Here is a 27,663-nt window from a genome sequence, read left to right on the forward strand (position 1 = left end):
TATTATTATTATTATTATTATTATTATTATTATTATTATTATTATTATTATTATCGCCATAAATATTTCTGCCATTGGTGCCAGATGAACTGCTGAAGAAAGTACGAATAATCATTAATGTAATGCATTAATGGGTGCTCTCTTCTGAGCTCCTCAGAATACAATTTATTTTCAAATCATGTGTTGGCCAGATTCTCATGCTTTAATCAATCATCTCTGATGAAGTATCTGACCCACAGTTCTCTCAATACTTTTCAGTTGTCCTCACTTTTTTTTTTTTTTTTAGCTTTTCTTCACGTCCACATTAGGAAACCGCCAATTTCTTTTAATATTTTTCTTGTAGTATCCACATTTCTGTGCTGTACAGGATTCGACAAAAATTGTTAAACAATGTTGAGAAAATTAAGCTTCATTGTCGCGCACTCGTTCTATTTGCCTTCGTAATTTCTCCTAATAGTACATTTACCCCCATTAATTATTAATAACTTTCAGATAAGTGTAAGATATTTTACTTTACTCGAACTATCATGAAAACTCTCATAAAAAAAATATTCCTCTTCACTAAGTTAAAAGCCTTTTCTAAATTAACAAATACCACATACACTTCTTTACCTTTTCTTGTAAAACGAGCTCCTTCGTGGCTAAGCGGTCAGCGTACGTGCTTTTGCTGTGGGAGACCCGGGTTTTTTCCCAGCGGGAGCTCATGTGATTCGCATTCTACGTTAATCACTAGGTCCCGTCTCATATAGCCTTGCTGCTGAAAGGGACGTTAAACTCAAAATTAACTCAACTCAACTTTTCTTGTAAAACGTTTCACCGATAACTTGTAACAAGTCCATAGCATCTCTTCATGCTTCTACCTCTTCTAAACCCAAAGTGCTCTTCTTCCATTTCCTCATTTGTTCTTCCATAAGTCTTCTATTTGGCATTCGAAGTTGTATAGAAGTTACAGATGTGTTCAAATTATTAGACTCAACATTCAGTTTCTGAATATTTTACTGTTCTTACAACATTACGTGAGATAATGCGTTCGAACTTAGTCCAAATTACTACCTTGTAGCTCTGTCCTAATTTCTAGTGGGTGTGGCATATACTTTTCAATATCAATAACACAAATGCGTACGTAACATTCAAATATAATTAATAAAGTGTGTATATCCAATTTGGGAACAAAAAATGAAATGGAATATTTACAAGAAAATTTTCTCTCACACAAAGATTATATTTCATATGAAATCCCTTATTCTTTATTAACTCTTCTATCCTTTGTGGCATCCTATGTATGACTTTAGCACATTTTGCCTCCAATTCAGCATCATGATACCACAAATTGTTGATATCCTTGATCAATTGAAGTTTGGTTGTAATGTGCTTTTTCTTTAGCTTTTCTTTCATGAAGCTCCAAAGGTTTTCAATAGGTTCATATCAGGACTGGTGTCCGGCCATGGAAGAACACTAATTTTGTTGTCCTGGAAGAATTTTGTCACGGCTTTGGCATGGTGGCATGGGTCTTCTTCATGCATAAAGATAAATTGTACATCATCAAACCAGACTGCAGTCTGAGAAAGCAGTTCTTCTTGAAGAACTTTTAGGTATTGTTCGTGCTTCATTGTCCCCTCTACTATTCACAGTCTTCCAGACCCGAAGACAGAGATCACACCCCAGACCATGACTGAAGTAGGATGCTTCACGCTTTATTAAATACATTCCAACTTGAATTCCTCCCAGGTACACATATTGTGAACATTCATCGGACACAAATATACATGATTCATCACTGAAACCCACTATTCTCCAATCGTCAGCAGTCTAATATTCTAGGCCTCGTGCCCATTCGAGGCGCTACTCGATAATAAGCTTTCTCTTGAAGAATGATCTATTGCTTGGTAATTTTACTTTCGGACGACTCATTCAGAGACAACTAGGAAAACATATATTCAGGAGGGTCCAATGATTTTCAGTGTTTTCGAGCGCAAGTATACATCAAATGTTTTTGAGAGCGAGAAAGTAACTTGCAAGATCTTACAGTCAATTGGAGAAAAAAGTTATTAATTCGAGAAAGTCATTCAGGTTTATCATTTTTGCCATATCTTTGTTTTCAAAGACTTACTTGTTAATACTACACTAAATGAAAAAAAAAAATCATTAAGTTTTACATACCACGGTTATCCAGGCTAGGCTAAAAGAGACGATAACGATGAGAAACGAATGAAGTGGTGGAATAAAGACAGTGGGAGGAAACGGGAGAACCCCGAGGAAACCTACGAACACGGTTTGTCCACGACAAAACTCATTTCACGCGAGCTGGAATCGAACCAAGGACCCCATGCATCAGAGGTGAATGCTCTATCACTGAGCTACCGTGGCCCCTGCTACAATAAACGAGAGTATAATTAGACACACTTAAATTAATTTCTTTTGAAACAGTTTTAACATATCGGCACAAAAGTACAACCGCTCCGGTTACGTAATTCCAATAATATTAATATTATAATTATCAATTACCATTATCTTGTCGTACTATTCGCAGATGAATTTTATTTCCTTCTTCTCTCTCATCTGTTGTGAATCCACTTGAAAGAAGAATAACAGATACCGTAACTCGCTTCCTGTCTAAATGGACGAGACTGGTTGGCGACTGGGAATCTCCTAAGGCGTTTCTTCTCCTCGTTTCAGATTCGGACCACCCACGTTCAACTCAGCATACAAGTTCATTTTGATTGTACGGCGTGAAAAACTCGTAAACAATCTCCTTTCCCCCCCTCCTCCTCCCTCGAAGCAATTGTTGTAATCAGGTTCTCAAATAGAACGCTAAATAAATAAAACAAGAAGGACGGTCGGTTGCCTTCTTACTTTTTGATTTTGGTTTCGGTGAATGATGGCAAACGAAACTTCTTTGAACAGATTTATTACTCGCGAACGATGATCTAGATGAGAATTTCGTGCTTGTCACTTTAAAATACTTGATATTGTGGGCCATAATTGGAGCCGAACAACGGACTAATTCCTCAGCCTAATTTTCATTCATTTTTTTTCTTTTTAATTTAGCTCTATATTAATTCAAGAATCAGCACACCACGCATTTTTAATGTGCTTCTCCTTAAATGATTTATTGATGACAAAGGTTGTTCAGAAATTAATTCTTTGGTTTATATTTAAACCTACGCATGTCGTAAAGAGTATATGGATTCTTACTTAACAAGTACTCAATACATAGAACGCAAACAATCCAGTTCTTTGGAGTGTGCACTCTCGTACGGAATTTTCATCTGACCATCACCACTAATCAGTGTTGATGGGTCATTCAATAAAAAAAAAACTTCTCCAAGCTGTATAATATTTTTTTTAAGATACATTTATAAACTATGCCTACATTAGGGTGACCAAATCGTCAACTAGAAAAAACGGGACAATTTTTTACGTTTGGGTAGGTTACTCCTCTAAATATATATATATTTTTGCCTCTATCTCTCTCTATGTATCTCACAAAAAAAAGGGCAAATTTACACTTTTTCATTTTGAAACCCATTGAAAAATTGTGGAATTAATTAAATAGCAAGGAACTATTAGCAACTAACAAAAAATAAAATTTTGAAAACATTACTAAAATACATAAAACATTCATCAATATCTATCAATCAACAAAATCTGTCATCGGCAGAATTTATAACAAACTACTCTCAGCATCGGATTCCAACTCCCTTTATTTGCTTTTTCTCACTTTTATACATTATTTCACTCTATTCCCCTTTCGTAAATGACAGTATGTTACATCTTTGTCAAAACACGGAAACACTGTACTGTACTGGTGACAGCGCCTCAGTCTTCCACCGCTCGAAATAGAGAGTAAAAACAGTTTGTTTTTCATAAGAGACTTTCAGCCCCTTGCACTGTCGTCTGCGGAGGGGGAGGCCTACGAGGAAAACAGTGCAGCCACCACATCCAATATCGCAAACGTCGTAATGACGTTCAGTAATTAGATATATTCCAATATAATCACATAGCTTAGAAAATAATAATATTGTTATTTTCTAAGCTATGTGATTAGAATATACGGTAATAATATAAATTAGGAAATTTTAGGTTGGAAAGCTTTGTTGTACCTAATGCATGTAAATACGGGACATTTTGGCGTCCCGGGAATTTTTTTCGGGACACCGGGAATGGTAGTGAAAAAACGGGACAATCCCGTTTTTACGGGACGGTTGGTCACCCTAGCCTACACGTATAGGTGGGTCTTTCCTAACTCTTTCACATAATCCTCATTGAGATTCAGTCATTTGTCTCACCGTTGTAACAATTTGTCCAAACTCTTTGCAAAAAAAAATCAGGGCTCTGGTGTTTTAGCACTATCCTCACATTCCGCTTTATTTCTTCAATCTGTTTCGAAACGTTGACCTTGCAATGCAGATTTTAACACCGGAAAACGATGGAAGTATTTTAGCTTGGCGCTACATTGAGGTTCTATGGAGAGTGGAGCAGCCGTTTCCATCCTAATTCTCTAATTTTGTGTCTTGTTTGCGTGCTGAGTGAAGGTGGGCATTATCGTGAAGAAGAAGAGACCAGGTGGCTTATGTCGAATTGCGTTTCACTGAAGAAGAGCCCATGTTCGACATAAAAGACCTGGTCTCCTGTCAACTGGTAACGAAGTGAAGCAGAATGTAAGGAGAATACTAAATAGCCAGAGCCCTGATCTTTCTCAAAGGGTTTGTACAAATTGGTGCAACGGCGAGACAAATACCTGAATCTCAATCAGGATTATGCGGAGAGATGAGTAAGGATCCATTTACTCATGTATACTTTGCAAATGTATCTTAAAAATAATTTTTACAGCTTGTGTGTAACATATAGTTGTAACAATGAAAATAGCAACCCCTGGTTATAAAAAATACATATGACGATCTGAATTTGCCCATGTATCTCTTCTTTCCCATCGATAATCAATATTATGATAGTAGTAATACGATACAATCTATTTTGTTTAAAAAATGATGGATTGCTGAATCTGTAAATTCGGTTAAATATTAGTCGCCTTATTGTGTTCGTGAGCTTCACAACAGGATATATATAGGGTCGGATCCAGACTTTTCCGACAGAGGGTACAGAATTTGAATTTTTAAAATGCTTTTAAACATCTGTAACGCGAATGAGGAATTGCCTTGGATGTGGTAAGTGTCTGCTCTCACACTCAGTGAAACCTATTCCTTCAACCTTAGGAGTATTGACTTAAACTACTGATTTTGCAAAACTTCACTTTGTTTTAAGCTCAAACGGAAACACAGCAGAAATTTTTGGAAAGTGTTGCTATTTTCACTGTTAGCTTCTCACTTTAGGTAGTGTATATTTACAACGAAGGGGAGAGGGAATGGGTACACGTGCGCCTTTGCACTCCCTAAATCTGGCCCTGGATATCTACACACACACACACACACACACACACACACACATATTATATATATATATATATATATATATATATATATATATATATATATATATATATATATATATGTTAAATATTTCGCCATGTATGGACATTGGCATACATGAGTTTCCATTTACACATTTGAAGTATTTCTGCATGTAAGTAAAAGTTGACGGGCATGTAAGTAAACGTTTTATTGTCATAATTTCAAAGTTTCTTTTTCATTGTTTTCAGGCATTGCATAATGTAGACAGATCCTTAACACGTCTTTTGATGCACTGAAACATCAGCAGTGTTGCCAATTCACAGTGTTAATTTATGAAAACTGCGATTTCCCTAGTTCCCTATTATAGAGGTCCCATCCGATTAGTTATCGGTGGAAATGAAAAATCCTTTTTCTCCTCCATAGTTTACAAGCTACTCCAACTAAACAAACTGAAAATTAACGACAGAACATCCATACGTATGAGTTATACGTCAATTTACATGTCTTGCAAAAAAAAAAAATGTTACATTTGGCAGCATTGTGTGGCTCCTAATGTACTTCAATCGTCTCTTATTAGTTTAAAAATATATGCATGAACAATGCTTCATTTTTGTATAACCATTATTTGTGTATTGCTTCAGGTTCAAAAGTTCTATTATCCCAAACTCTGGGTTGCATTGTATATTGGACACCCTGTAGTTTTCATTAGATTATCTAGTAATTTTCTACATTTAAATTAATTAAATCGGATTATTGTCACAATCCCCAGTCGACGTATTTTTTCTTAAAAGTTCAGTATCAATTTGTATGTGTAATATTTAAGTAGCTCCCTTTCTATGAGTGACTTGATGAAATTAAATATTTAGTTTAAGGTCCCACGATGCACCGAGGCTAAGAGAGACGGTGATTATGAGAAATGTATGAAATGGTGGAACGAAGAAAGTGGGAGGAATACGGACTCACGCTCATGGTGTTTGTCCACCACATAGCTCACTTGGAGGGAGCTGAGATCGAATCAGGGATCCCATGTACCAGAGGTGATCGTTCTACCAGTGAGCCAACGCGGTCCCTGAGTGTGATGTAATTAGAAGAGAAAACAGTAGATTACCGTAGTTGCTATTGATGAAATTTTCTTTTCTTTGGATATTAAAATTATGATTTCCACATTAATTAGTTTGACTGTGATGTAATTTGGTTTCAAACAAGAGTATTTTCGACTGCAAATTGGAAGTTCTCCAAATTCAGCTGCAGAAAGCCACAAATATTGAAGGAAATATTCGTCCATCATCAAGGTATACAGAGCAGCTATTTCTTGAAGATGCATAGCCCAGGCGCATATTGACCAGATAAATGTCTCCCAAACTGGAGCAATGGGAGCCAGCAGTGGATGCAGAGTGAGAGAGTGAGAGAGAGAGAGACACAGAGAGAGAGAGAGAGAGAGAGGACTGAATGGCTGTCTCAACGCTGGAATAGTATGAGTTCGCGTGAATATGCGGTACAATACTTTAGTGCATTGTTCACAGTACTGAAGCTCGGTTCGATTGACCTGTCCTCTGGTTAATATACGGCCGACCTTAGTAAATTGATATTTCCATTTCACATCTAACTTTCTCCCTGTAACCCAGACAGTACTTACAAATAAAAGAAAGATTTTGACTACAGAGCAGATTAAGAGGCCTTATGACTGCGAAATTAAAATACCGCTAATTTTACAGTAATTCCGTGATATCTTCAAATAGATAAAAGATAATCGAAATGTGGAACAAGAGTGCCCTAGACAATATTATTTTGCATGAGATACAGTTATCACGAGCCACCTAGTAGCTTTCCGTTTGCAGCCATTTAGAAACGCGAAAATAAATACCGGGTTTCTAAATGGCTGGAAATCGAAAGTAGATAAGTAAGTGGTGATAACGGTATCTCATGTAAAATAATATTGTCTAGGGAGGTCTTGTACCACTTTTTGATTATCTTTTATCTATTTGAAGATATCACAGAATTACTATAAAATTAGCGGTATTTTAATTTCGCTGTGATGGGGACTCTTAATGTTAATCAAGGATGTTTGATGAATTTTACTGCAGTGCGTAAATTTCTTTTAGTTCCTTCCCTCGCAGATATGCAAAGTGCACTGCACAATGTCTATTGATTAATATTGACTTTACTAAAAATGAAATCTTTTGAGTTTAACGTCCCACGCTTATCCCTGTCAGGCTAAGAGAGATGGATGATTAAGACAAGGGAATGATGATGGATGAATTAGCAGAATGAGAAAGTGGGAGGAAACGGGAGTTCCCCAAGAAAATCCACGTACACGATATTGTCCACCACAAACTTACTTGGCCGTGGATGGAACCAGGTATCCTACCCACCAGAGGTAAGTGCTGTATCACTGATCCATCGTGCTTCCCCCCACGAAGTGAAGAACGAAATATATTTCACTCTTTATCTTTGTTTAAGATTTTATTTTTAAAAGACATTACTATTATTTTAAGTTTTATATGCTTCGAATAAAGTGAGGTGAGGTGATTTTTAGTTTAGCGTCCCTTTCAGCAGCGAGGCTATATAAGACGTGGACCTACTGATTAACGTGGAATCCGAACCACATGAGCTCCCGCCGGGAATCGAACCCGGGTCTCCCACGCCACAGGCGCGTACGCAAACTGCTTAGCCACGAGGGAGCTCACTTCGAATAAAGTAGTACATTGTTTTGACTGATCAATAATTAATGTTGATGAACTTAATTACTGATAGATTAGTGTTTAAAATATTAAGCAGGCTAAAATTCTTTTTGTATTTGGAAATGCTGCTACCCAAAAACATTTCTATAAACTAAATTCGTCCATTTTCACACCATTGATATCTTCGGTTCCATTTTTTAAAAATCTCAATTGGATGTGGCGCTGGAGTTCTTTTTGTCCTGTTTTGAAATGATTCGATTGGAAACGGAAACATTGTAATTTTAATTGAGCGAAAGGCAGACTCAAATCGTAAACAGAAAACGTATAATCAAGAAACAATACAAAAAGACAAAACGAGAATTCTGCGAACACGTGTGTGAATTGGTCACCTCATTTGAACATCGTAGCATCGTAAGAGAAAGAAACCAACTTGTCTGAATAGCGTCGGCAACACACAAAGACGTCTCGTGTGGTTCTAACAGCCACGAGAAATTAATTCCAATATACCTGTCCCCAAACCTGACTTCTAGCTTGTGGTTCTGACATGTGTATGTTTGTGTGTGTGTGTGTATAAGGGCGAAGGAGAGGCAATGAACACCTGGCCATTTCATCTGGAGCATCGGTGGAAGCACAGGTGCTTCTTCCAATGGCAGGCTGTGTGACTGACTGCTCCTGTTTCATTCAATAGCCTGAAGCCAGGGAGGTGTTAACTGGCGCTTCATCTCTTGTTACAACCAAACTGGATTACATCACTCCGTACAAGGCGGAATAATACGAAGAGCAAAGAGAAGATTATTTCCGAAATTTCTAGAAGATAAACAACGCTTCAAAAAGAGGTCATAATCCACTTTCTGTGATACCAATAAGTACCACATCTAATATAGGAATAATTTTGAATAATATACTGGCATCAAAATTGTAGATTTACATAGCCTACATAGTGGTCAGTTTTCGTTATCTGGTGAGGCAAAATTATTTTTGTTTTGGTGTTCATATCAACTTTGTAGATAAAGAAGCACATATATATACTGCATAATAATAAGTAGTTTTCTAAATCATTATGACTTTTTTGCTGACCTTATTGAGTTCAGGGTATTAGATAGAATAATGTATCAGATGGAAATAATTCATTAGAGTACAATAGTTTCAAAATTTTACTTCCAAAGCCTGGGCGGATCCAGAGGGGCGATCGCCCCCCCAGAAGAGGAAAATTTCTTATTTTATATATAAATAAAATCCATCCCAGAGTTTGAAGCTCTTAAAAGTAGCTTTAAGTAGCAGTACAAAGGCCCCCAGAAGTCAGTTCTGGATCCGTCCCTGCTCCAAAACAATGTATATCAGTCAAAAAAATATATCTGGAAATTCAAATTTATAAAACAAGAAAATTATAACTTAACCACCGTTATATAATGAAATAAAATTTATAATAAAACAATCAAAGTATGTGTTCTTTATTAGGTGTCAGAACAATTCTTGCCTAATACGAAAAAAATGAAAAGATAAAATGAAATCTTTAAGTTTTACGTCCCACGGTTATGCCGGTTAGGCTAAAGGAGACGGTGATGATGAGAGATGAGTGAAATGATGGAATGAAGAAAGTGGTAGGAAACGGGAGAACCCCGAGAAAAGCCACGAGAACGGTGTTTGTCCACCACAAAGTCCACACGGCGCGAGCTGGGATCGAACCAGGGACCCCAAGCACCGGAGGTGAACGCTCTACCACTGAGCCCCCGCGCCCCCTTTCTTATACGACTATATCCTACTATATCTGCTTTTAAAAATGTTATATTTCTTATGGTAAGAACTATAACTTTTTTAAAAAGGAGATATAGTATATAAGTGACCAGGGACATTGTTTTACCATAGTGTAAAAATGGGCGTCAAGAAAGCAAGGAGTTTTACATTTTACATTTGTTTATCCAATATTTTAATTCACGTGTACAGGAATAATGTCGAAACAAAGTTTGCTTTGACTTTTTTTTTTTTTTTGCCTCAGGTGCATGAATTAAAATAATTAAAAGATTTATACATAACTTGTAAAGACTTGCATGAATTAAAACACTTAATAAACAAATATAAGTTAAGTCTTAGGACAATTATTTTCATAAGTGTGTTACATGTCTGACACGTATCCACAATATGTAGCTGTGTAACTACACCCTGGTTCGAAAAGAATATTCGTATTTCGAATGCATATATTTATTAATATTTAAGACATACGAATATGAAATTTTACACACATATTTACGAACCTCTCAAGTTCAAATTACAGATGTTCAATATGTCCTCCATCAGCGACACGAACATCACATCGATACTCAAATTCCTCCCATACTCGGGCAAGCATGTCCCCGTCACTGATGTTATGGCAGTACGGATCCGGTTCTTCAACTCTTCCAGGTTCTGTGGGAGTGGTGGTACATAAACGTTGTCTTTAACGAAACCCCACAGGAAGAAGTCACAGGGTGTCAAATCCGGTGACCGTGGAGGTCAGCTGAGACATGCTAAGTCGCCAGCTCCTTGACGACCAATCCAACGATTCGGCAGAGTTTCATTAAGATATTCACGCACTTGGCGACTCCAGTGAGGGGGAGCCCCGTCTTGTTGAAAAATGAAGTTGTCTTCGTGCAGCCTCGGAAACAATCAGTTTTGTAACATAGCGAGATACTGTTGACTGTTAACCATGTTTCCATTAAAGAAGAATGGGCCGTAAACAGATGATCGGGATATTGAACAAAACACATTGACTTTGGGCGAATATCGTACATGTTCAATGACTGTATGTGGGCTCTGTAGGCCCCAAATTCGAACATTTTGTTTGTTTACCTGACCACTAACACGGAAAGTCGCTTCATCACTGAACACGATGCGTTGTGCAAAAGTGTTATCATTGTCAACAGCATCCAGAATCTCGTTACAAAATGTCACACGTTTGCGTTTGTCATCAGGACACAGAGCTTGTAACAGCTGTAACTTGTACGGCTTCATAACCAACCGACGTCTCAAAACACGCTAAATTGTTGTTGTCGGCACTTGTAACTCCTGACTGGCAAAACGAGTTGATTTTGAAGGACTACGTTGGAAAGCAGTTTGAATTCGTGCAACATTTTCTTCCGGAATACGAGGGCGGCCAGGACTCTCCTTTACATACACATCCTGAATCTACAAAATGTCGATATCAACTGCGAATGTTCCACCCATTCGGAGGATCAATTTAGTACCTCAACCTGAAACGTCTTCGCACTGTACTAATCACGGAATTGCACTTCGCAAACTCGAGAACACAAAATGATTTCTGTTGCGGAGTAACCATTTTAAACATATAACTGCATTTGAAGGCGGCACTCCAAGTTCCCTTTAAATGCTGCTAGCAAATGAGAGGCCAGCGGTATTGCCACGTTTCTATTGTACACATCCACGTCTATTCCTTTCACCTGATCGCGCTGTAGTTTGTCTACTTAGCTATAGCCACACCCCTTTACCACTTGGCAACGTCGCGCCAGAGCTTGCGTTTTATTCGTTTAGCTGAAATGCCAATATATCTGTCACAGGCTTTAGGTATTCGTTTCTCTAATAGCCGGGCCGAGGCGCAGCGATCGATAGTTTGGACAAAATAATTCTTCGTAATACGTATATTCTTTTTGAAACAGGATGTATAATGGAGGCTACACGGGCCGGAATTTTTAGCCCGGACCCGGCCCGTGAATTTACAATGTGAGGCCCGACCCGACTCCAAAATATGTTTTAGCCTTTCGGTCCGAGCCCGGTCCGAGCTCGTGTGATAATCAAATGAATCGAATTACAGAAACTTAATAATTAATGCAAAGTTGTATTTTTATTTACAGCAATTAGAGGTTTAATTTTGGTGTTGTGCTCTAAAAGTTCTCCAGAAAGAACAGTGTAATATATATCGTTATACAGTATATTTACAAAGTTAGGCCCGAAAAGACCCGAGAAATATGGTTGTATATTTAAAAATTTACGGCCCGAGCCCGGACCGGACCTGAAGTACTATATACTTTGTAGAGCCGAGCCCGTGCAGACCTCTATACTATAAACATGAAAATATATATATAGGAAAATGTAAGTTACCTCTATTTTAAGTGACTTCTTTTACCACTCTAGCTGTACTATTATCACTTGACTCTCCATTAGTTTGAGGTTCTTTGGCCGTTTTTACCATTACAGTTACTTCTTTGGGTAAAGTTTCATTTCATTTTGCTGTGAGTTTTTGCAAACTAGGATGTAGTCTCCTGAGGAGATCAGGATCATGATGATTTCTTGCCGGCTGAAGTTACGAGTGATGCTCCCGGAAATATTTAGAATCCTTGTTGCGCGCTTCTTGGGCCTCTTCGGACATTTGTTTCATCGGTAACACATTAGTGTTTACCAATAGTCTTCCGAAAATGAGTATGGGTGCAATCTTAAATGCAAACTCACAACAACGACAATAACTATCTTTTACCGTCTTTTTCTCTGATACATATCGATAGGAATATATAGCCACACTATAAAACTTCTACTCATCCAGAGCATAGTTTTTTTTAAAAAATAAAAATATCAGTCTGTGGGTAACGCTAATTTGTAATAGTTAATACTTGCGGTAATACTGCCACTATCTGCACTCTCTGCTGGCGCCAATAGATGACGCTAGCAGGTAATTCGCAGATTTAAAACAAGTACCAGTATTCTGCGTACTCCTCGTGGAGGAGTTTATTTAGAATACTGAAAGTAACCGAAGTATGCAACCAATCTAACGTCTAAGTGTAGTTGGGTTGCATACTGCCGAGGGGAAATTTATCTATAATATGGGAATACATGGGACGGCATATCTTCGGATCAACTACGGATTTTGACCCTTTACCCCCTGGTCAAAATTGATGGTGATCCACTAAGCAGTTGTTTATCTTTCGGACAGACGCGCACATGGACAGACAAGACAAATATACAGGGTGTTTCAAAACAACACCGACAACGTTTGGGAGGTGATTCCTGACACCAAGATAAGACAAAAAGTATATAGACCAACCTGGGTGCACAAATGCCTCCTTTCGGAGTTATAGGCTGCCGAAAACGTGAAAAAATGAACTTTAAAGGTCCATGGCCCCAAAATTATGGGACCTACCGTAGTTGGGTCAAAACTTTACTAAGGAACTAATATGTAGTCTATCCAAAAATACATGCTTCAGAATCCTGCAGCATTTCCACAACAATTTTCATAAATGTAGTCAGTGAGTACTTCAGATTATATGCCCGTAACCAAATTGCCTGTACAAAAATTGTTGCATGAGTACCTTAGGATTTTGAAACATGTATTTTTGGATAGAGCACATATTAGTTCTTAAGTAAAGTCTTGACCCGACTACGGCAGGTCTCATAGTTTTGGAGCTATGGACCTTAAAAAGTTCATTTTTTCATGTTTTCGGCAGCCTATAACTCCGAAAGGAAGCATTTGTGCACCCAGGTTGGTCAATACTTTTCGTCTTATTTTGGTGTCAGGAATCACCTCCCAAACGTTGTCGGTGTTGTTTTGAAACACCCTGTATAAAAGAAATTTGGTTCATAGACCAAGCTCCTTAAATTGCACTGACGATTTAAGTGCAACTTATAAGCCGCATCAATTTAATTATTTGACAATCAGCAGTGATGATGAACATTTCACTGAAATACGTGAAATTCTGAAATGCGATTATCCAGGACAGGAATTCTAAGCTAAGGTTTGATAGCGAAGGCCTGCTTCATCCAATTTCAAAAGTCGAATTTTTCGTCCTTCTTGTAATATAGGAGCGAGTTCTGAAGGAAATCCTTCTTCCAATGTTGAGTGCTGAAAGAAATTATTCTTACAATGTTAGAAGCAAATATTTATAGACACAGAAGTGCGACCTCGTCCTGACTCGAAAAGAAGGAATCGCACCATTCATGCTCACCGCACAGACCATGGCTAAGAAGTGAAAAACAGAGGAAACGTTTTCGTATAAAAGAATACGGAGACGACTCTACTAGAAGAAGTTATTCCCCATGAAACCCACCCTTCCTCGGAAAATATATTTAAAGTCTTTAACACAATTTTTGATTCCATCGTACAAGATTTGGGAGGCAGATTTAAAGTAATGGGAAATGTATCAACACAGTTCTCGTTTTTACAGCCCAGAAATCTTGCTAGATTAAGAAATGAAAAAAATAGGAAAAGCAAGGATTCAATTAACTAAATACTACAGTGGCAAAATATCTATGGACATTGTAGAAATTTCTGATTCCAGAAAATAAACTGTCCGGATTCCAGATAATTTTGGTCATCCCTAGTATGAATAGTCCGATACTGTATGTATACCTTTTATACTTCTTTGAAATGAAGCACGTTATATTTTCTCGTTTTCTATGTAATGTAAAAGAATAAATTATTTTAAACTACTTAAAAAATCACTCCATGCTTGGTCCGGTGCTCGAGCAAAGTAAGAGAGGTTTATTTTCTAGTTGTTTGATCGGTTCTTTTTTACGTTTTAAAACAAAAAAAGTCCTCTCTTTTTCTTGAAGGGGCACATCAAACTTTCCTAGCTGTCCCGGCGTGACAAAATATATAGCAACGCCGCTGGCATCATGTACAAGGGAGGTAGAGACTGGCAACTTTACAAGCCCCAAATTGCAGTTGTCATCTTTCTTGATGTTTGTTAAATTAGTTCAAGCAACATTACGTAACGCTTATGTATGATGTAATTAGGTTATATTTAAGAATGACTACACCGGTAGTGACTAACACAAAACAGGTATTCCAAACTAATTACGAAATGATGCTCCATCTGGGTTTGTTGTTCTTCAGAATCATATACACTGCATCTATTTCACCAAATGAATGCAGCATGTGCAAAACTATGTTTTAACACATTTCCTCTTTTTCGCTGGCTGGCTGGTCGAGTGTAACGTTCCACACGGGCGAGACGAGACGAGAAATAGAGTTTTCTTGTCTCCTCTCGTATTATTTTTAGAAGTGTTGTCTCGACTAGAATCTTGAAGAATTATTGCACGTCTTGTCTCGATTCCCGAAAAGTTTTTCTCTCATTTTGTAAATTTATGTCCGAAATTTATGCCCTGATTCATAATACTGCCAATTATGGATGCGTCAAAATCTCAAATAATACTTTCGACAAAGTAGATACTTTCGAATATGTAGGCTTAATGTTAACAGACCAAAACCATATTCACGAAGAAATTAAATGTTGATTAAAAGCAGGGAATCCGTGTTATTATTCAGTTTAAAATCTTCCGTCGTCGCGAGAAGCTTAAAATATATAAAACAATAATTATGCCTGTTGTGCTGTATGCTTGCAAAACATGGTCGCTTACTCTGAGGGAAGAACGCAAACTGAAAGTATTTGAGAATAAGATCCTGAGACGAATATTCGGATCCAAGAGGAACGGGAATGGGGAATGGCGGAAACTTCATAACGAGGAACTACATAATTTATACGGTTTACCTAACATTGTTAGGATCGTCAAATCTAGGAGGCTTAGGTGGGCAGGTCATGTAGCTAGAATGGAAGAAAGTAGAAACGGTTTCAAAGTTTTAACTGGAAATCCAATCGGAAAACGACCATTACGAAGACCCAGGCGCAAATGGGAGGGCAATATTTAGATGGATCTGGAATGCAAAGTAGAAATAGGAATATAAAATAGACACTAGAACCAGTTGGTTAAAAACAGAAGTCAGTGGAGGGCTTTACTAAACACGACATTGAACCTCCGGGTTCCAAAGGCCATAGAGTTAAGTTAGGTATTTTCATAATTTCGTCTAGAAATTATGAGAATCCTGCTCGTCTCAGGAGTTCCACGAAGACTGTGATACAACATTTAAACCATATTGTGTAATGATGAGTGTATCTTTAAACGTTGATAAATGCTTTTCATTGTGTTTGTAGAATCACAGTTTTTAAACTATGAATCTTCGTGAAGTATTGAAACCCAAGAGACTCCAAGAATTTCTCATTTCCATTTCTTTTCGAATTTAAAAGATACTTTTCGTCTCGATTCTAGTACCGTTTTCAAGACGAGCTTCACTAAAGAAAGGATTAGATTGGTAATCACCAAAGCGCGTCTATCGCCCGTTAAAAATCCTCGGGGCAGTGTTAGGTATTGTTCTTAAACTATGCATACTTCTCATTGTTTCCCTTAGCCTAAATGGCAGAGCTATGGGATATAAAACTAAAAATTAGGATAAATAAATAAATATAAATTACTTTCTCTTTCAAACGTTATCCACTTTTATCTGTAGGTAGTATTGCACAAGGTTGACTAGCAATACAGAATACGCTGACGCGAAAGTGCTTAATTACAGGTAGTTTTCTTGTGAAACGTGGTCCATTTTGAAAACGAGCGTGATCAGAATTTTCAAAATATTTCACTTCTGAGTATAAAATAAACAATTTTTACGCTCATTTGAAAGAAATTCGTATTTTCATTTTGAAACATGTTAATACGTGCAGTTTGGAGGGTTATGTTGAATAAAAAAATTAAAATTCAGAGTCGTTCAGAGTCGATTTCTACAAGGAAGGAAGATTAATGTCTGCACCAGTTCAATAAAGACAGAAAAGAATACAATTTTCTGTACGGACTGATTAATTCTAAAAAGGAACTGTAACATTATGACTATAATAGAGAACAAACAAACATTAATGGTTTGGAATTGTAACAAACTTTGATAGTATTCAGCAGTAGTACTTTGTTCAAAGTTTTGTTTATCTGACTTAAGAGTTTTTACAAAGCTTAAATAGAAATTTGAGGAGGAAAACTCGTCTCTAATTGTTTAACATACGCACTTATTCAGGTATAGTGTTTTGTTCTTAGCTCTTTTCCAAGGAAGGGGCATGGTAGCTGAGTGATAGAGCGCTAACCTCTGGTCCGGGATGGGATCCTGATTCGATCCGAGACTATGGAATTTGTGGTGGACAACTTCGTGTCTATGGGTTTTCTGTTTCCCCGTTTTCCCCTACATTCTCATTAAACCAATTACTTAGTCACTCACTTCCGTTAATCTTATAGCAAAGAGTATGGTGGCCCAGTGGTAGAGCGCTTACCTGTGGTGTGTGGGATACCTGGTTCGATCCCGGCCAAGTAAGTTTGTGGAGGACAACATCATGTCCGTGGGTTTTCTCGTTTCCTCCCACTTTCTCATTCCACCAATTCTTCCATCATCATTCACTTGCTTTAATCACTGTATCCCTTAGCTTAAGGAGCATAATCGTGGGACGTTAAACTGAAAGATTTCATTTCATTTCATTAATCTTAGAATACAGAACATGATAGTAATACGAGAAACTCAAAATTTAATTTTATTTTCTTAATTTTATTTTGTATTTCATATTGATATTAGTCTTCGCCTAAAATAAATAAACTACCTAATTCTTAATCTTTCATAGTTGTTACTCCGACCATAAACTTATGTATTCTTTATGTGTGCACATAAAGGAGACAGCAATCGCACAAAATAGAACTAAAATAACAGTGGTGCCCCCCCTCATGTCCATGACGCACCCCCCTCAATTGTCTATCCGTAGGTGTTCTTCCATGAAAAAAAATCTTTTCGATTAATTTTTACACCCCCTCAAGCATATTTATATAGATTTTTACCCCCCCAAATATTTCAATGACGCAGTTTGCGTCATAGCCCCCCCCTTGTGGGCACCCCTGAAAATAAATTATATTTTAATATATTGGTGTGCGCACTGGCGCATTTAGGATTTTGGGGTTAAGTTTAGAGTTGCCCCTCTGTTTTTTATAAAAATTAGGAAAATTTACAGGAGAAATAAGGTCAGAAATTATGATTTGAAGTTCTTATGTGATGTTTAGATGTATAGGTTTGGTAGTAAAGTTGTTTAATACGAGGAAAGATGTATGGAAGTTGGTAGCTACTATTTGCAAGACGCGCGGAAGATTTCATGATTCAGCAGCATGCCCATTTTATGTCGAGAACAGAACCCAACGAACCCCTCCGGGACTTCTATTCTGTTCCTACTACTACTACTACTACTACTACTACTACTACTACTACTACTACCCCTACTCCTACTCTTCCTCCTCCTCCTCCTCCTACTCCTCCTCCTCCTACTACTACTACTACTACTAATACTATGGATCTGTCCCTAATGAAACTGCACGTTTTAATGTTTTTACTGCTTTTTTGTAGGTTTGAAACTGGAGGGGTAACTCTAAACTTGAGCCGGATTTTGTTTCGGCAGGGGGGGGGGACTACGCACAACACGTGAATAACCACTTATATTTTTAATTTTGGGTCCCAACAAATTTTAATTAAGTTCATTTTCTTTCTTATAATATTTGTATAATGACACTTCGAGGTATGAGGAATGAAAAATTGAGTGAGAGTGGGCAGAAATAACTGAAAGGTAAGATAATAACTAAATTATCAAGAAGGAAATGCGCAAGGGCTAGGTATGAAATTCGGTGGCGGCACATTTCAGAAAAATAAATAACCTATTGTTTAAAATTAAATACAGATCCCGCGATACGCAAAAGAAATATAGGTAGAAATTTAAACGAAAAGGCGAAATTTGAATGAAATAATCAAAGAATACAACAGTTATGAACAATATAGAAGGATATTTAATATTGTTACACTATATTTCATTAAGTTACACTATATTCCATTACACTATATTCCATTAAGTTTCACAACCAATTTAATAACTTTACATTTTTTTAAACAGTTTCTTGTGAACAGTAGGGTCTATATTAAGATACATATTTCATTAGTTTTGCTGTTACTCACGACGGCCGACTTGAATCACAACCAGTGATGAAAATTTTTCGATTCATAAAACATACTCCACCTATTCCTACGTCGTTGTTTAGCCGTGAGGTGATGTGGAAAATTTTCCGTTCTTAATAAAGATCAGTGATCAAGTAACAGTTCCTCAGTATTCATAAAATTGATTAAAATCATGTATAGAAATGTTAAAAAGTGAAAGATCTTTTAAAGAATCTGAAAATTTTCATGGCTCAGACTATTTTCAGTACTATGTAGGAACAAGTTAAACAAATTTTCATTAATCGAAATATTTTCTGTCTTGTATGGAAAAACTGAAGAACTTTTTATGAGTCTGAAAATTTTAATCATTTTGAAGCAAAAAGTAAAACAACTTTTTGTGAATCGGAAAGTTTTATTGCTCTGTAGAAACAAGTGAAAGGAATTTTCATGAATCGGAAAATTTTCATCACGATGTAGAAACAAGTGAAAAAACTTTTCATAATCCGGACAATTTTGGATATTATGTATAGTGATGTTTGGTTGAAAATTTCCACTATATTTAACTGCACATTCAGCTATAAAATTCAATTCCTGTGGAGGAAAGTTAGACAGCAAGAAATTGTCATTTTCCAATTAGCTATCGGAAACCAGAAAACTTCTAATATTTCAAGTTGGGAAGTAAAAATATACAGTGTTTCTCTCTCTCTCTCTCTCTCTCTCTCTCTCTCTCTCTCTCTCTCTCTGTGTGTGTGTGTGTGTGTGTGTATGTGTAAACTGCAGGGAAGATACATCGAGTTCGTAGAGAACAAATATCCCAGTCCAATATTTAAAATGTAACAAGAAATGGAAAGAAACCTTTGTGAATTTATCAATTTCAGAAATAGAAAATTCCACTATTTCTTCACATGTAGGCCTGCCTATGTAATGAAATACGAGAGTCACTACGAAAGTTTTGAGATATGCATTGTTGTGGCACAGTATTTGAATTCCAACAATTGCGTTCGGTAGTGGTATCCAGAGCGAAAAAGCGAAGCAAGTTTCAACTCACCTCGCTTATCGGCGTGGCTGTATCGCCTTCACTTGTTTGTAGATGTGAGCAGTATTCGGCTGTCTAGAATGTAGCTCGAAAGGGAACATTTTCGGGCAATGATCCTTTACGATTTCAAAAGTGGTTTGAACGAGACACAAAGCTTTGACCGTTTGCAGGAGGCATTTGGGGACCTTGCTTCTTCCCGTGCTACAATTTTTCGGTGGTTTGGTGAATTCAGAAGAGGCCGGACATCGCTTAAAGATGAAGATAGAACTGGACGTCCGGCAACAGCTGTGTCAGATGAAAACATTGCCACTGTGGAACAAATGATTCGAGAAAATCCTCGAACAACTTTCAAGGACATTGAATCTACAGTGAACATTGGTCGCCAGCATAACAAAAATTCTTCATGATCATCTTCGGCTCAGGAAGGTTTAATCGTTGGGTGCCTCACACTTTGACTGAACAGCAGAAGAGCATGCGTGTGGAATGATGTGAAGAAATGCTTGCAAAATTTGATGGAGGCAATTCTCGACGCATCTCTGACGTTACTGGTGATGAGACTTAGATCTATCAATTTGACCCTGAAAATAAACGCCAGTATACAGTTTGGATCTTTCCAGACGAAAATCCACCCAAGAAAATGAAGTGACCTCGAAGTGTGGGGAAGATGATGGTCGCAACTTTCTTCTCCAAATCTGGCCATGTTGCAACTGTTCCACTTGAAGAGCAAAGGACTGTTACTGCTCAGTGATACACCACTGTTTGCCTAACAAAAGTGTTCCAGAAGCTTCGGGAACGGCGTCCAAGAACTGGATTGCATGGGATCCTGCTTCATCATGACAACGCGTCCGCACACACGGTCAACATCACAATTCAGTTTGTAGAATCTACGGAGGTCAAACTTATGACTCATCCGCCGTATAGCCCTGATCTGGCCCCGTGTGATTTTTTTCTGTTTCCCAGGATAAAAGATCGCATGCGTGGGAAGAGATTTTGCAGCCCTGAAGAAGCTGTAGTGGCTTACGAGAGTGAACTTTCAACACTTGAAGAAAAGGACTGGCAACACTGTTTCCAAAAGTGGTTTTCGAGGATGCAAAAGTGTGTAAAGTGTAATGGTGAATACTTTGAGAAAATGTAAGTGTTAAATTGATTTTAAATATGTAAGTTATTTCACATCTCAAAACTTTCGTATGACCCTCGTAACTACATAAAAGTTCCTTATGAAGATTATTTTTGTAACTGAAAATAAGAAAAAAATGATTTTATTGTGTTTAACACTCGTAAATCATAATTTCAATATTAGAATTTTGTATAATCAACATCTTAGAGCAGATATTTGTACTGTAAAACTACCATTATTATGTAGTCAAATCAGCTTACAACTACACAAATAAGCTTCCTTATTAGTTATATTTCACTTTCTCTTCTGAATGAGTATATGAATAAATAAATGTTTATTTCCAGAAAATGGTCAGTATTTGTTTTCATGAGTTACTTAAACTCGAATTTTGGGTAGTCAAAAATTTACAGTAGGTACTTTATATTATATCTACTTATTTATAAATGTTGCAGTATGTAAATCTATAAAAAAATAGTAAAGTTATGAGAAAACCGTCTTATGCGTATTAAACTGACGAAATCTAATATTGTAAGATCAAAGATGGATTCTAAGGGAAGAACGCGTTGAAGTTTTAGAAACATTCTTGAAATGAAGAATCATTAGATTTTCACTTCATGAAACTTTTTAAGACAATATTTATTACCAATAAATTTTACGGCTAAACAACGATGTAGGAATAAGTGGAGTATGTTTTTATGAATCGGAAAATATGCATGACTTTTAATAAATTGAAATTTTAAATAATAGAATGCGATATTTGCACTCTACGAACTCGATGTATGTTCTATGCACTTTGCATGCACACACACACACACACACACAGAGAGAGAGAGAGAGAGAGAGAGAGAGAGAGAGAGAGAGAGAGAGAGAGAGAGAGAGGAGTGGAACAGTTGATTTTGAGTTTAACGTCCCTTTCAGCAGCGAGACAATATACGACGGGAAAAACTTATTAACGTGGAATCCGAACTACATGAGCTCCCGCTGGGAATCGAAGCCATGTCTTCCATGCCAAAGGCGCGTATGCTAACGGTTTAGCAACGAACTAGCACGCAGACGAAGAGAGAGAAACACTGTGTAAAATTTTATTTCCCAACTTGAAATATTAGAAACTTTTCCGGTTCCCGAAAGCTAATTGGAAAATTATAATTTGTTGCTGACTAACTTTCCTCTACAGAAATTCAATTTTGTAGCTCTATGTGCAGTTAAATATAGTGGAAAATTTTCCACCTGCCATCACTATACATAATATCCAAAATTGTCCGGATTATGAAAAGTTTTTTCCACTTGTTTCTACATCGTGATGAAAATTTTTCGATCTATGAAAATTCCTTTCACTTGTTTCTACAGAGCAATAAAACTTTTCGATTCACAAAAAGTTGTTTTACTTTTTGCTTCAAAATGATGAAAATTTTCACTCATAAAAAGTTCTTCAATTTTTCCATATAAAACAGAAAATATTTCGATTAATGAAAAATTGTTTAACTTGTTCCTACATAGTACTGAAAATAGTCTGAGCCATGAAAATTTTCAGATTTTTTAAACAATCTTTCACTTTTTAACATTTCTATACATGAATTCAACCAATTTTATGATTGCTGAGGAATTGTTACTTGATTACTGATATTTTTTTAGAACGGAAAATTTTCCGGAAAAATATAGCGGAAAATTTTCCGAAATGGAAAATTTTCCACCTCACATCACTAATCACAACTAACAACGGTCAAAAGTATGATAGGAGAAACGAAAGAAAGTAACAACTAAGAAAAAGAAAGAGAAGAGTAGAGTGGACGAAAGGAAGAAAAACAGAACGTAGTTCTTACATGGAATGAAATTTGACAAATACAGTATTATTTCTGAACAAAGAGCAGAAGAAAATGGAAAGTCAATGAAATTCTTAGAAATGGCTAGAAGGACTATCGTTGCACGTGGAATGCAAAAAACTAACAAATTTATTTCGATTGGTAGGGGGCTTGAGCCCGATACGCCCCTGGGTGTACGACATTCTCAGTGAAAAGCATTTCTAAAAAATGGACTGCACGACGATATCTTGTTGAATATCCATCCAGATCGCCAGATTTCACGCCACTTAACTTCTCCCTTCGGAAAAGTTGAAATCTGTTATCAACTGTATGCATTACAAAAAATTTAAAATGAATCACATGGGAATGCATTAATGTCCAGCTTACCTTCACTTCAAAAGCAGTTATTCATTACAAATTATACCAGTAGAATTAAAAAGTGTCACGAAGTTAGACGTTATATTTTCAAATATACTTTAATCTATATAGACCAACTTCTTTCTTACGTTTTATCAACGCCATTTCCAGATCATTCTGTATAGTTGACTCGTCTTCACAGATTTTATTTCTACAAATGGTTTTCGGTGTGTGTGCGTATGTATATGAAGAGAAACTTATACTGACGAAATTCTCATGTATTTAGTAATATATGTGAGTAGAAATTCCAATGATGAGCAGAATATAAAAAGTCCTTTGCAGATAAGAATTTGTAGGTCACGGATTCAATTTTGATTTCTCATGGGATAACCGACTATACTCACTCTTATTATATTATCTATATAAATATTATTATCTTATTTCCTGCTTCAGTTTCAGAGAGAATGAATCACGAATGAGTTGACATTACGATATAGAACATTTATTAATTTTTGAATTTAGAAGCACATCCTTTATTATGATATCCTGAAAACTTAGCAAGAAACGCGATGATTAGATTTTTAAGATTGGACTCCATAACTGAGCTTTCTTCTTTTTTTCTCTCTCAAGATACAAGGACGCAATAAAACTATTAAACTGATGAAACATAAAGGGAATAATAGAGTACGTACATTCTGGACTCAAAAAGACACGAAATTAAAACTTTTTCAGATAGATTAACCAGCAAATTAAACCTGAATCGGCTTTAGTGTCCACATTTCTGTTTCCACTTTTTCTCTACTTAATTTCTTCCAGCTGTTGGCTAGTAAATGTTAAGAGAATTTGTTGTGAACACGGTTGAAGAGGAAAACGAGAGAGAGCAAGTGTAAACAACAAGTAGGTATTGAATTGTAACACAATTCATTTGTAATTACGAACAATGTTGTATTATGATATTACTATTAGAAGTTGTACGTCGCATATATATCGGGTGATTCAATAAGAACGTACCAGGCCTATATCGCAGTTAATACTGCATGTGCTAAGATAATTCTATTAAAAAAAGTTTCAAAAGTTTCATAGTTCTAACTTACGAGCAATGACACAATTTGTAACAAAACTTAAAACTGTATATTTGCATGTACATGTAAAATAACCCCGCCAAATAATAATAATTAAAAAATAACAAAAACACCCTTTTCATTTTTTAACCATATTATATATGTACTAAGATGATTCTATTAAAAAGTTTCAAAAGTTTCATAGTTGTAACTTACGAGCAATGACACAATTTGTAACAAAACTTAAAATTATAATTACAAAAATACAAAAAAACACCCTCTTTATTTTTTTAACCATACCATGTACGTGTTAAGATGAATGTACAAAAAAACTTTCAAAAGTTTCATAGTTGTAACTTTTGAGCAATGGCACAATTTGTAAAAACCCTAAAATTTTCTTTGTATGCCCATTAATGTTTGACAGTGTAACCTTTTGCAAGATTACTTAAGATCTACTCAAAGAGTAAAAATTAAGCTTTCATTCGACACTTGGATGAGTCCAATAACTTCTAAAATAAGGAAGTTATGGTAATTTTGTTCCATGATGCTGAGTGCCAAAAAGTGAAATTAAAGCAAATTTCACATTTTTCAAAAAATTCTCCCCGGCCTATTTCCCATCCAAAAAATCGGGAAAAAATTAATTTAGTATAATTTCATTGGTGTTAATGTATGAAAAAAATTTGAAGAGAATCTGAGACATTGAAGCACAGTGCTCTCGGTGATTTGACATGGAATGACCCATATATGAATATTGTATGAAAGCAATAATGCCAATTAAATGATCACTGAAGTTATAATTATTGCGGATAACGCAACAGAATGCGATGTTGCTTGTAAGCAACAGTGCCAAATAAAGGGTTACATTGGACGAGTCGTTTAGGCTGTGCACTCTTTATGCGTCCAATGTTAAATTAAAAAGCAACGTTGCCATTTACCGGGAGGTGCATAAATTTTGTAACAGTATGGTGAATGGGAGCATGTTTGAAATGGGGGCTGGCCATCGACACGTTAGCGTAAAAGATTGTAACTTCATTTACTTATGTTGTGGATCCCGGTAAATGGTAAAGTTGCATTTTCATTTAACACTGGGTGCATAAAGAGTGTACAGCCTAAATGACTCGTCCGATTAAAAAAAAAAAAAAAATCCTTCACTTGAGATTGAAAACATCATATTTGGAGACGGGTTTCTCCTCTTACCCCCCGGACCCACCCCTTGCTTACGTGCCTGCGTCTACCGAACACTGTCAGAGTCATCAAGTTTAGAAGGTGGGCAGGTCATGCAGCCGATGGAAAAAAAAAAAAAAAGGAACGCTCTCAAAATTTTAACTTGAAATCCAATTGGAAAAAGACTAGATCTAGGTGTAGATAGTACAAAATTAAGATAGATCTCGTAGAAACAGAAATAGAAAGTAGAAACTGGATCCAGTTGGCTAGGGACAGAAATCAATGGAGAGCTTTTGTGAATGCAACTTTGAACCTTTTGGTTCCATAGGCCATGGAGGAAGTGAGTTTAAAATGTAATGTAGGATGGAGCAATGTGTTTGGAAAACTTTATTTTAACTAGACTACTTTGTTTACGTTTAACTCTTTTCATTGCTTCACGATTTCATGAAATGGGGTGAATCTCGTTTTGAGGAGTGAAGGTGATCGATTTAGGAAAAAAATGTCAACTCCACTGAATTTGAACTCACGTCAATGTATGTGCTGTACCAGAGGTCTGAGGGTCGTGTTGTGTTTTAAAATATCTGCCATGAGCCTCATCTGTTAACGGATGAAGAATGGGCAAATTCTTTAAAATATTTTGAATTAAGAAATAGATCTAAAAGAAGGTACTTACCAATTCACCACGAAACTTCTATATTCTGAAATATAAAAGTAAAAATATATCAGATTTTTAAAATAATGACCAATATCTAAACAGAAATATGCTTAACGTGCTAATATTAGATTATAACAGAAAGTATTACTTCAACTCCCGTTCATTAAATTTTAAATGTATACTAGATCTTAATGAAATATTTCTGTGATGTTTTAACAAATACGTAATTACAAAGAATGTAATACAAAAATGCATTCACACAATTTGAATAAATCTTTTAACTTTTCTTTTCAGATTCCATATCAACTCTTGATGACACAGAACTGGATTTCACACCACAAGGTATGTATGAAATAACGAAATCTAGTTTTTTAAATATTTAGTTTTTTATTTGAATTTATACGAACTCATCCGTTCTGAATGAAACTTGGCATAGTGGTAGACCTTCACTTTCTATACAAACATGTTATTAGTTTATAGTACGATGATCGTTGCTTCCTAAGTTATATGTAAAATCAAAATCAAATGAAGGATGCCTTTCTTTATGAGTATGCGTTAAGTTTTACTAATTTAGTCATGCGAAGGCAGGTTTTAATTGATCTACCTAAGCCAAGCATAGCTACTGCGATAGCATAAGGGTGCCTACAAGACAAGAGTTGATGCTGATTCGTCTCGGAAAGTACATATTGGAAGAGTTATGCTGTATATAGTACATATACTGTATCTCGTAACAAAAATTCTGTCTCGTCTCGTCTTGCCGGCAATTCTATCCTGGATAACGTGACCACTGAGGACGTGATGGGGTCACACGTACTCTCCCAGATCCAATGGCACGAGTTAGTCGCCCATTTCGGAGGATAGCTAGAGCCTCACCTCCGCTGGTAGGTTGTTATCCTGGTTCGCACCGACAACTAAATAACCGTTGCCAGCTTTTAGCACAGGATAGACAAGAGTTAAGCGTGTTCAAACGCTGCTCCCAAAACCCTATCTCCCCCTGGGGGTTACCGAGCCACCACAAGGCATGTGACCCGGGTATCTGGATAAAACGGGCTTCAATCCTGCTTTACACTGGATAAAGCGGCAAAAACTATGGTTTAGCCCTTGATCATATCCAGGATCCGCCACTATATATATTGGTTAAGGTCTGGAATTTCTCGATTTTCAATTTCCTCCTTTAAATCTCAATATTTTCTTTCCTTCTTCAAATAATTCATCAGTTGTGTTATTCTTCCTACTCCTCGCTTTCTTTCCATCTTTCTCGTCTATGACATTATAAAGGTGGAAATTTCTTCGCAAGATGTTTGCAATCCAATTGTCCTTCCTAAGACGGACACTTCTCTCCTGCCCGTTTTAAAAACCTTCATTTGTTACTCTCTCCGTCCATTTTATAATCTCCATCTTCCTCAACACCATATTTTGAAGCTCTCGAAATATTTCCTCTCTTAACTTTCGTAAAGTGCAAGTTTCCGAACCATATAATCTACTGCTCCATATATAGCATTTGACTATAGTTATTGATAATGTACCTGAAATCCTAATCCTTACTTATATACTCTTCGCATTCTTTTAACCAAAAAATGTTATCTCTGTCCGACCCACTATAGAAACGCATTTTTCACGCAATCC

General features: G+C 36.5%; 2 protein-coding genes across 5 annotated transcripts in view; one reads left to right on the top strand and one right to left on the bottom strand.

The window, feature by feature from the left end:
• The window catches only part of LOC145694448 (DNA oxidative demethylase ALKBH2-like), an 859,325-nt gene that overhangs the window by 745,590 nt on the left and 86,072 nt on the right, over positions 1-27,663 (bottom strand). For both annotated transcript variants that reach the window (XM_081770692.1, XM_081770693.1), the window contains exon 2: positions 26,056-26,080. The gene's annotated coding sequence lies outside the window, so the exon portion shown is untranslated. The remainder of the gene's footprint in view (positions 1-26,055; positions 26,081-27,663) is intronic.
• LOC145694447 (uncharacterized) overlaps positions 1-27,663 on the top strand; it is a 228,262-nt gene that overhangs the window by 100,940 nt on the left and 99,659 nt on the right. For all 3 annotated transcript variants that reach the window (XM_081770688.1, XM_081770691.1, XM_081770689.1), the window contains exon 2: positions 26,332-26,379. In XM_081770688.1, the coding sequence (XP_081626814.1) occupies positions 26,332-26,379 (48 nt within the window). The remainder of the gene's footprint in view (positions 1-26,331; positions 26,380-27,663) is intronic.

The sequence above is a fragment of the Thermobia domestica genome, chromosome 9 (genome assembly GCF_964235325.1).
Source record: "Thermobia domestica chromosome 9, izTheDome1.hap1.1, whole genome shotgun sequence".
Classification (NCBI taxonomy): Eukaryota; Metazoa; Arthropoda; class Insecta; order Zygentoma; family Lepismatidae; genus Thermobia; species Thermobia domestica.